We start from the raw sequence: 11,041 nt of genomic DNA on the forward strand, positions 1-11,041 counted from the left end.
ATTTGAAAAAAATGTTGATCAAGTATTTGAAAACTGTTGAACAAGTATTTGAAAAATGTTGAGCATGAATGGAAAAAAAGTTGAATAAACATTTGAAATATATAGAATAAGTTTTTAATAAATGTTGATCAAGTATTTGAAAAAATATTAAACAAATATTTGAAAAAATGTTGATAATGTATATAAAAATGTTGAACAAGTATTTGGCAAATGTTGATCAACAATTTGAGAAAATGTTGATCATGTATATAAAAATGTAGAATGAAAAACAAAAAGAGACAAAAGGAAATCCCCAAAATATGAAAACAGAAAAAGAAACAAAATAAACCAAAGAAAAAGGAAAATGAAAAGAAAACTAAAGAAACAAATGAAAAACCCTGGAGAAAAAAAACAGTTGTATGTAAAATAATGAAGAAACAAAAGCAAAATAATGAAACAATGCAGAAGAGAAGAGAAAAGAAAAGATAGAAAACAAAATGCAAAAAAGGAGAAAATCGGCACGACTTGCTTCAAGTAGGCCATGTCCTTTATGTTATTCCGAACTATTGGGCAGGCACACTGGATAATCGCGCTTCCTATGTTTGCGGCGATCCCTCGTGCTCCCCTTTTCCCTTCTATTTTTCTTTAGACTCTGCGCGAAAATGGACTAGCCCAGTAATGACCACATCCAAGAAAACATCGATGCGAAACTCAGTCCGAGGACACGCTTAATGCAATAGAATGTTGCAACCAATTTCAAGACGCAAAGAAATTCAGAGGTCGACTGATTTTGGGGAGACAACAAGACGGTCAGAAATGGGCCTAATGCATTTCGGTTAGCGCAACAAATCATTACCTGGGCCAGGCCCATCCCGCTAGTACTATGTTGAAGGTACAAACTATTCCATTTCTGTGTCTAAAAAAACTATTCCATTTTGTACAGAGTTCCATGTTTCCAAATAAAAATAAATGACACTGCAGTACTCTACTGAAGGGGTACCCTATGCTATGACATCATGTAATATTTATCCTGTTATCGATCCTGGCGGTACAGAAGTCATGCATGATTCACTCAGAGTTCTAGCGCACCCGCAAGTTCCACCCTAAAATTGAAAAACTGCATAGCACCCGAAAATGATTTCTTTGGTGGTGATGAGCATGCAAGTGCTTGATTTCGTGTCTTTTTGGATAGGGCTTGGTCCACAACATAACACATGTTATGTTGTATTTTTTTTGGATCAAACTTAATCGATGTGGTAGTTTTTGGATGAACTATATGCATGTTTTAATTTGAATTATTTGATTGGATGAACTATATGTATGTTTATGGTTGTTTTGTTGTGTACGTCGAATTTAAATCATGCAAATGATTGATGAAATACCATGCAATTGTTTGAAATGAATGTTAAAAAAGGTGGAAGAATAAGTCAAAAAGATTTTAGGGAGCTAAATATAGGGTTTGGTTAGGTTTGGCACAACTTAACTCCTTAAATATGAATGAGTTAAGTTCAGAAAGGCATATAAGGAGATACTCCCTACGTTAATTTTTATAAGGTGTATTTGTTTTTTTAATAAAATTCCACAATGTAAGGTGCATTTCTTCTAATTCATCAGAAATTCCGTTTTCAGCCCTCTAGAAAAAAGGATAGTATCTCTCCCCTGATTGCATGTATCTCTCCTTGTAAAAAAGAAAAGTATCTCTCTCCCGATTGCATGTATCTCTTATTTTTCTAGCCTAAATGATTTACTTACCACTAATCAATGATTTAGCCAAGGTTATTTTTTTCTAACTTGTGTATAATTATGTGCCTTGGCCACCGTGCCAAAAATTATACACCTTACATAAATGATTGAAGGGAGTAAATTATAAGTGGTTGACTAGAGATGCTCTTGGTGTTTGTTAATAAGATGGCATATTGGGTAGTTTCAAAGGAACTCCGAGGGCAGAGGGGTATGGTGGGTGAAGTGGAGCAGGTGAAGCAACCATTTCTCTGCTCCAGTAAAATGAAATAGATGCTACTCCAGCTCTAATCCACTAAGAAATTGAAGTTGAGATTTTGAAACAACTCTACTGAAATCATGGAGTGGAGCTGTCCAAAACCTACACTCAATCCAACAAGAACCAACTAGGAGCATATCCTATATGAAGATCGCCCGTGTTATTGGATTGGTGGATCTAGTTTGTTAAATTGACTCGACGACTAGGGCTTCGGGGCACTAGTCCTTAAGGGTGCGTGCACGAAGACTTCTCGGGTGTAATTGAAAAGGTTAGTCCGGCTCCGACAAGCGGCACGTGAGTGGCTCGTTCTGGCGGTAGTGGTCGTTTGATGGTCCAAGAAGCCCTATGCAATGTTTATTATGTTTGAAATGCTTTGTACTTTTGGTGAACTATTTTTAAAGAAGACTCCGAATTCAATTGACTGTGATAGACCTTCATAATCATTCACCCTTAATGTTCAAAGTATGGTTGGTAGAATGGTAGAAACTTATGTCTACTCGTATATTTCTAGTAGCTAGTCCAAATAGATGTTGGTTTATCAAGGTTCCATGAAAACATGATGCAAACACTGCATTAGGATCAATTTATTTCTTCCATCAACAATTAATCATTGGCTAGCACACCATAAAGACTTGGTAAAAAAAGTACAAATACAGAGACACGCATATGTGCGAGATCTATTAAGCAGTGGCAGCTATCTTCATGCCTTGCTGGCAGTGACCCGGAAGGCTGCAGATGAAGAACGCTCTGCCTCCGTGGGCGAGCTGGATGTGGTCATTGCCGGAGGTGTAGGTCCTCGACGGGCCCGAGACCTTGCATGAGTTGTAGTCGCTTTCTCCCACCTGCACCGCGTTGTGCATACTAGGGGTGTACTTGAACACTGCGTGCATTAGTTAACACAAGAATACATATCAGAACATAATATATACATTAAGAACAACCAATCACCTGATCTTTAGAGTTCTCACCAAGCACGTCCCCGGACTGGATGTGCTTGCCACCCTCCCATCCGGAGACACCGAAGCTCCATCCCTTGTTGTCACCAACGGTCCACTCCTTCCCATGGACGACGGTGGTTGCGCAGCAAACGACCAGAAGCAGCACCAAAAGGGTGGGTACGATGGTTCCCCGTGCCATCGTTGGTGCTGCTCTTGACTTCTTGTCGCTACCGAAGATTACAAGAATAACAAAATGAAACAATGGTCGGTTCCTCAAGTGATTGCTTGCGTTTGGTCTCCTTCTCGTATCATATATATAGCCAGTCAGCTAAAATCGTTGTTTTAATGTGCTCAAATAATGAGAATCTTGCTTTAAATGAGACAAATAAACAATTGTGATATGCAATGTTACTTAGTATATGCTACCAAATCCTCCAACTTATATAATCCGATCTAGTATTAATGGAAATTAACGAGATGTATTTATTTTCCTACTCTTAAGATTTAGAAAATATTTCTTTTTCGTGGATTCATTAGTGGTATATCAGATATTTATATATACTAGTATTAGATGATATATTTGTAATAGGAAAATTCTAAAATAAAAAATATTTTAAATAAGGAGAAGTCTCTAATCTAGAGTTTTCGACCATAGCTGCTAAAGCTGTTGGGGAACCTTGCATGGAAAACAAAAAAAATTCTACGCATACGCAAGATCTATCCATGGAGATGCGTAGCTACGAGACGGGGAGAGTATCTTCATACCCTTGAAGATCGCTAAAAGAAAGCGTTTTTCAACGCGGTTGATGTAGTCGTACACATTCACGACCCATCCCGATCTGGTACCGAACGTACGACACCTCCGCATTCAGCACATGTTTAGCTCGATGACGTCCTCGCCTTCTCGATCTAGGGCGTGGTGACGGTTGGTGATGAAGAACAATCTCCGTAGGGCTTTGCCAAGCACTACAGAAACTAGATGGAGGATAAACTAGAGGGGACAGCGTTGCCGACACACGGCTTGGTGAAATGACTGATGAAATACCATGCAATTGTTTGAAACGAATGTTAAAAAGGATAGAAGAATTTGTCAAATTTTTTTAGGGAGTTAAATATAGGGTTTGGTTAGGTTTGGCCACAATTTAACTCCTTAAATATGAAGGAGTTAAGTTTAGAAAGGCATATAAGGAGATACTCCCTATGTTACTTTTTATAAGGTGTGTTTGTTTTTTGATAAAATTCCACAATGTAAGATGCATTTCTTCTAATTCATCCGAAATTCCGTCTTCAACCCTCTAGAAAAAGGATAGTATCTCTCCCCTGATTGCATGTGTCTCTCCATGTAAAAAAGGAAAGTATCTCTCTCTCGATTGCTTGTATCTCTTATTTTTCTAGCCTAAATGATTTACTTACCACTAATCAATGATTTAGCCAAGGTTAATTTTTTTCTAACTTGTGTATAATTATGTGCCTTGGTCACCATGCCTAAAATTATACACCTTACATAGAGGAATGAAGGGAGTAATTATAAATGGTTGACTAGAGATGCTCTTGGTGTTTGTTAATAAGATGGCATATTGGGTAGTTTCAAAGGAACTCTGAGGGCAGGGGGTATGGTTCGTGAAGTGGAGTAGGTGAAGGAACCATTTCTCTGCTCCAGTAAAATAAAATAGATGCTACTCCAGCTCCAATCCACTAAGAAATCAATGTTGAGCTGTTTGAAACAACTCTACTGAAATCATGGAGTGGAGCTGTCCAAAACCTACCCTAAATCCGACAAGAACCAACTAGAAGCATATCCTATATGTGAAGGTTGCCCGTGTTACTGGATTGGTGGATCTAGTTTGTTAAATTGACTCAACGACTAGGGCTCCGTGGCACTAGTCCTTAAGGGTGCGTGCACGAAGACTTCTCGGTTGTACTCGAAAAGGTTAGGCCAGTCCGACAAGCGGCGGGTGAGCGGCATGTTCTGGCGGTAGTGGCCGTTTGATGGTCCAAGAACCTCTATGTGATGTTTATTATGTTTGAGATGCTTTATACTTTTGGTGAACTATTTTAAAAAAAGAATCTGAATTCAATTGACTGTGATAGACCTTCATAATCTATTGCCCTTAATGTTCAAAGTATGGTTGGTAGAATGGTAGAAACTTATGTCTACTCGTATATTTCTAGTAGCTAGTCCAAATAGATGTTGGTTTATCAAGGTTCCATGAAAACATGATGCAAACACTGCACTAGGCTCAAATTATTTCTTCTATCACCAATTCATCATGAGCTAGCACACCATAAGACTTGGTAAAAAACTACAAATACAAAGACACACATATGCGCGAGATCTATTAAGCAGCGACAACGATCTTCATGCCTTGCTGGTAGTGACCCGGAAGGCTGCAGATGAAGAACGCTTTGCCTCCGCGGGCGAGCTGGATGTGGTCATTGCCGGAGGTGTAGGTCCTCGACGGGCCCGAGACCCTGCATGAGTTGTAGTTGCCTTCTCCCACCTGCACCACGTTGTGCATACTAGGGTTGTACTTGAACACTGCGTGCATTAGTTAACACAAGAATACATATCAGAACATAGTATATGCATCAAGAACGACCAATCACTTGATCTTTAGAGTTTTCACCAAGCACGTCGCCGGACTGGATGTGCTTGCCACTCTCCCATCCGGAGACGCCGAAGCTCCATCCCTTGTTGTCACCAACGGTCCACTCCTTGCCATGGACGACGGTGGTTGCGCAACAAACGGCCAGAAGCAACACCAAAAGGGTGGGTACGATGGTTCCCCGTGCCATCATTAGTGTTGCTCTTGACTTTTTGTCGCTACCGAAGATCACAAGAACAACAAAGTGAAACAATGCTCGGTTCCTCAAGTGATTGCTTGCATTCGGTCTCCTCGTATCACATATATAGCCGGTCAGCAAAAATCATTGTTTTAATGTGCTGAAATAATGAGAATCTTGCTTTAAATGAGACAAATCAACAATTGTGATATGCAACTTACTTAGTATATGCTACCAAATCCTCCAACTTATATAATCCGATCTAGTATTAATGGAAACTAACAAGCATGCATTAATTCTCCTACTCTGAAGATTTAGAAAATATTTCTTTTTCATGGATGCATTAGTTGTATATCATGTATTTACATATGCTAGTATTAGATGATATATTTGTAAGAGGAAAATTCTAAAATAAAAACTTTTTTTAATTAGGACAATTCCCTAATCTTGACTTTTCGACCATAGCTGCTAAAGCATGATCAGAGACCTTGATTTGGGATTGTCTAGTCACAAATCATCTGAAATTGATAGGAATATTTTCAATAAATGTAGTTCAAATGAATTTCACAAGTCAGAAAATTTAATGCATTGGGTCAATATAAGAATTTTAGACTAGGTTAATTTGGAATAATTCAAGAAAAAGTGGCCATGATTTGTCAACGATGTAGTAAACTCGACGAGATTCGGAAGGAACTAATTGAGAGGAACATTTGTGAAACTTACCAAGAACTTGTCGCCACTTGAGTCGACGAAGATTATGACCTCAAGGACGCCCCCCCCTGGAAAACTCCGCGACAACTCCAGACCAACAAAATTTGCTCTAAACTAGCCATCCTGGCACAAACAGGAATGATATGCACGAGAGGGGGTGGAGTTGTGCCATGTGTACTTCGCTCACTAGACGATCTAGTGGAGAATAAGAGGAGGGCATAACGGGGAGGCGAAGAGGGGAGGCAGGAGAGACAGAAGATAGTCGAAGAATGAGAGGATTGTGAATTTTCTTTTTCCTATTTAGAAAGTAGCACTAGTCGTTATGGTGTGTCACATGGCATGTATGTGCTTTTTGCAGTTCACCTTACTATTACCATTTTTTATAAAACATAATGTACACAATTCCGTAAAAATGTTTGTATTTGGATACTTTTTCTATATAAAAACCATTGATGGTGTCGTATAAGCTAATTTTCATTTTTTAAATGTATGTGTGTGCACACATGTTTGTTTTGGTAAAATTTACAAGTCTGATATACAAATGTAGTAAGCAAACAAAAAAAGAATTGTTTGTACACACACAAGGTCCTTGTTGTGGAGATTGCTTTGGAGACCTCTTGAACATCACTAGTGTCCCGTTGAGATGAATAGTAGAGTTCAACATAAAAGGAAACAATTGTGTTTAAGGGATCATTGGCCATTGCATGTTATTACATTTTAAAATCATGGTCACATGTAATTAGCTTAAACTGATATAGTGGCAACAAAGCACTAAACCAAAGTTTAATGAATGAATATCCAAGTGTGTTTCGTCTGTCCTTTGCTTTTGACGCTTTGTTTTGCCTCAAAGTGTATTTGAATTAGCATGGGCATTTTATAATATATACTTTCAGTAGAGTGCCTCTGCTGAAGAACCGAACTTAACAATCGAGACTATATAGAAGATAGAATATCTCCCGTCGGGCGCGCCTATATCTCGCCTTCAATGAGTCTCGCTGCGGACTCGCTGAAGGGCGAGCGAGCTGGGCCGGCCCACAAGCACGGGAGGCCATTCTTTTTCTTCTTCCTTTTTTTACATTTTCTGTTTTCTTTTTTTCTTTTGTACTTCTGTTTATACTGTAAAATATTATAAAAATATATATTACGAAAAACAATCTTCAATTTTTTTTTGAAAATATTTAACAAGTATTTAAAAATGTTGAACAAGTATTAAAAACATGTTGAATAAGTATTTGAAAAAAATGTTGATCAAGTATTTGAAAACTGTTGAACAAGTATTTGAAAAATGTTGAGCATGAATGGAAAACAAGTTGAACAAACATTTGAAATATATAGAATAAGTATTTAAAAAATGTTGATCAAGTATTTGAAAACATATTAAACAAATATTTGAAAAAATGTTGATAATGCATATAAAAAATGTTGAACAGCAATTTGAGAAAATGTTGATCATGTATATAAAAATGTAGAATGAAAAACACAAAGAAACAAAAGGAAATCCGAAAAAATGAAAACAGAAAAATAAACAAAATAAACCAAAGAAAAAGGAAAATGAAAAGAAAACTAAAGAAACAAATGAAAAACCCCGGAGAAAAAAAACAGTTTTGTGTAAAATAATGAAGAAACAAAAGCAAAATAATGAAAAAAATGGAGAAGAGAAAAGAAAAGAAAAGAAAAGAAAGAAAACAAAATGAAAAAAAAGGAGAAAATCGGCACGACTTGCTTCATGTAGGCCATGTCCTTTATGTTATTCCGAACTATTGGGCAGGCACACTGGATAGTCGCGCTTCATATGTTCGCGGCGATCCCTAGTGCTCCCCTTTTCCCTTCTATTTTTCTTTAGACTCTGCGCGAAAATGGACTAGCCCAGTAATGACCACATCCAAGAAAACTTCGATGCAAAACTTAGTCCGAGGACACGCTTAATGCAATAGAATGTTGCAACCAATTTCAAGACGCAAAGAAATTCAGAGGTCGACTGATTTTGGGGAGACAACAAGACGGTCAGAAATGGGCCTAATGCATTTCGGTTAGCGCAACAAATCATTACCTGGGCCAGGCCCATCCTGCTAGTACTCTGTTGAAGGTACAAACTATTCCATTTCTGTGTCTAAAAAAACTATTCCATTTTCTACAGAGTCCCATGTTTCCAAATAAAAATAAATGACACTAAAGTACTCTACTAAAGGGGTACCCTATGCTATGGCATCATGTAATATTTATCCTGTTGTCGATCCTGGCGGTACAGAAGTCATGCATGATTCACTCAGAGTTCTAGCGCACCCGCAAGTTCCACCCGAAAATTGAAAAACTACATAGCACCCGAAAATGATTTCTTTGGTGGTGATGAGCATGCAAGTGCTTGAGTTTGTGTTTTTCTGGATAGGGCTTGGTCCACGACATAACGCATGTTATGTTGTATTTTTTTGGATCAAACTTAATCGATGTGGTAGTTTTTGGATGAACTATATGCATGTTTTAATTTGAATTATTTGATTGGATGAACTATATGTATGTTTATGGTTGTTTTGTTGTGTACGTTGAATTTAAATCATGCAAATGATTGATGAAATACCATGCAATTGTTTGAAATGAATGTTAAAAAAGGTGGAAGAATAAGTCAAAAAGATTTTAGGGAGTTAAATATAGGGTTTGGTTAGGTTTGGCACAACTTAACTCCTTAAATATGAAGGAGTTAAGTTTAGAAAGGCATATATGGAGATACTCCCTACGTTTAATTTTTATAAGGTGTATTTGTTTTTTTATAAAATTCCACAATGTAAGGTGCATTTCTTTTAATTCATCAGAAATTCCGTTTTCAGCCCTCTAGAAAAAAGGATAGTATCTCTCCCCTGATTAGATGTATCTCTCCTTGTAAAAAAGGAAAGTATCTCTCTCCCGATTGCGTGTATCTCTTATTTTTGTAGCCTAAATGATTTACTTACCACTAATCAATGATTTAGCCAAGGTTATTTTTTTCTAACTTGTGTATAATTATGTGCCTTGGTCACCGTGCCAAAAATTATACACCTTACATAAATGATTGAAGGGAGTAAATTATAAGTGGTTGACTAGAGATGCTCTTGGTGTTTGTTAATAATATGGCATATTGGGTAGTTTCAAAGGAACTCCGAGGGTAGAGGGGTATGGTGGATGAAGTGGAGCAGGTGAAGCAACCATTTCTCTGCTCCAGTAAAATGAAATAGATGCTACTCCAGCTCTAATCCACTAAGAAAATGAAGTTGAGCTGTTTGAAACAACTCTACTGAAATCATGGAGTGGAGTTGTCCAAAACCTACACTCAATCCGACAAGAACCAACTAGGAGCATATCCTATATGAAGATCGCCCGTGTTACTGGATTGGTGGATCTAGTTTGTTAAATTGACTCGACGACTAGGGCTTTGGGGCACTAGTCCTTAAGGGTGCGTGCATGAAGACTTCTCGGGTGTAATTGAAAAGGTTTGTCCGGCTCCGACAAGTGGCGCGTGAGCGGCTCGTTCTGGCGGTAGTGGTCATTTCATGGTCCAAGAACCCCTATGTAATGTTTATTATGTTTGAAATGCTTTGTACTTTTGGTGAACTATTTTTAAAGAAGACTCCGAATTCAATTGACTGTGATAGACCTTCATAATCATTCACCCTTAATGTTCAAAGTATGGTTGGTAGAATGGTAGAAACTTATGTCTACTCGTATATTTATAGTAGCTAGTCCAAATAGATGTTGGTTTATCAAGGTTCCATGAAAACATGATGCAAACACTGCACTAGGATCAATTTATTTCTATCATCAGCAATTCATCATTGGCTAGCACACCATAAAGACTTGGTAAAAAGTACAAATACAGAGACACGCATATGCGCGAGATCTATTAAGCAGTGACAGCTATCTTCATGCCTTGCTGGCAGTGACCCGGAAGGCTGCAGATGAAGAATGCTTTGCCTCCGTGGGCGAGCTGGATGTGGTCATTGCCGGAGGTGTAGGTCCTCGACGGGCCCGAGACCCTGCATGAGTTGTAGTCGCCTTCTCCCACCTGCACCACGTTGTGCATACTAGGGTTGTACTTGAACACTGCGTGCATTAATTAACACAAGAATACAGATCAGAACATAGTATATACATTAAGAACAACCAATCACCTGATCTTCAGAGTTCTCACCAAGCACGTCGCCGGACTGGATGTGCTTGCCACCCTCCCATCCGGAGACACCGAAGCTCCATCCCTTGTTGTCACCAACGGTCCACTCCTTGCCATGGACGACGGTGGTTGCGCAGCAAACGACCAGAAGCATCACCAAAAGGCTGGGTACGATGGTTCCCCGTGCCATCGTTGGTGCTGCTCTTGACTTCTTGTCGCTACCGAATTTTACAAGAACAACAAAATTAAACAATGGTCGGTACCTCAAGTGATTGCTTGCGTTCGGTCTCCTTCTCGTATCATATATATAGCCAGTCAGCTAAAATCATTGTTTTAATGTGCTCAAATAATGAGAATCTTTCTTTAAATGATACAAATAAACAATTGTGATATGCAATGTTACTTAGTATATGCTACCAAATCCTCCAACTTATATAATCCGATCTAGTATTAATGGAAATTAACGAGGATGCATTTATTTTCCTACTCTTA

At 38.3% G+C, this 11,041-nt stretch overlaps 3 protein-coding genes across 3 annotated transcripts; all 3 read right to left on the bottom strand.

The window, feature by feature from the left end:
• Positions 1–2,535: 2,535 nt before the first annotated feature.
• LOC147973413 (basic blue protein-like) lies at positions 2,536–3,284 on the bottom strand. The gene is made up of 2 exons (XM_087522070.1): positions 2,947–3,284; positions 2,536–2,858 (listed from the first exon to the last, which is right to left on the bottom strand). The coding sequence occupies exons 1-2, from the start codon at positions 3,113–3,115 to the stop codon at positions 2,659–2,661; spliced, it is 369 nt and encodes a 122-aa protein (XP_087378196.1). The 5' UTR covers positions 3,116–3,284; the 3' UTR covers positions 2,536–2,658.
• Positions 3,285–5,134: 1,850 nt separating this feature from the next.
• Positions 5,135–5,808, bottom strand: LOC125506224 (basic blue protein-like). Its single transcript, XM_048671086.2, has 2 exons — positions 5,544–5,808; positions 5,135–5,455 (listed from the first exon to the last, which is right to left on the bottom strand). The coding sequence occupies exons 1-2, from the start codon at positions 5,713–5,715 to the stop codon at positions 5,256–5,258; spliced, it is 372 nt and encodes a 123-aa protein (XP_048527043.2). The 5' UTR covers positions 5,716–5,808; the 3' UTR covers positions 5,135–5,255.
• A 4,353-nt stretch (positions 5,809–10,161) lies between these two features.
• LOC147973414 (basic blue protein-like) lies at positions 10,162–10,838 on the bottom strand. The gene is made up of 2 exons (XM_087524992.1): positions 10,571–10,838; positions 10,162–10,482 (listed from the first exon to the last, which is right to left on the bottom strand). Exons 1-2 carry the CDS (start codon positions 10,737–10,739, stop codon positions 10,283–10,285), a joined length of 369 nt encoding a protein of 122 aa, XP_087381118.1. The 5' UTR covers positions 10,740–10,838; the 3' UTR covers positions 10,162–10,282.
• Positions 10,839–11,041: the final 203 nt, after the last annotated feature.

Source organism: Triticum urartu, chromosome 5A, assembly GCF_056163025.1.
Source record: "Triticum urartu cultivar PI428250 chromosome 5A, HENAU_Tu73, whole genome shotgun sequence".
Classification (NCBI taxonomy): domain Eukaryota; kingdom Viridiplantae; phylum Streptophyta; class Magnoliopsida; order Poales; family Poaceae; genus Triticum; species Triticum urartu.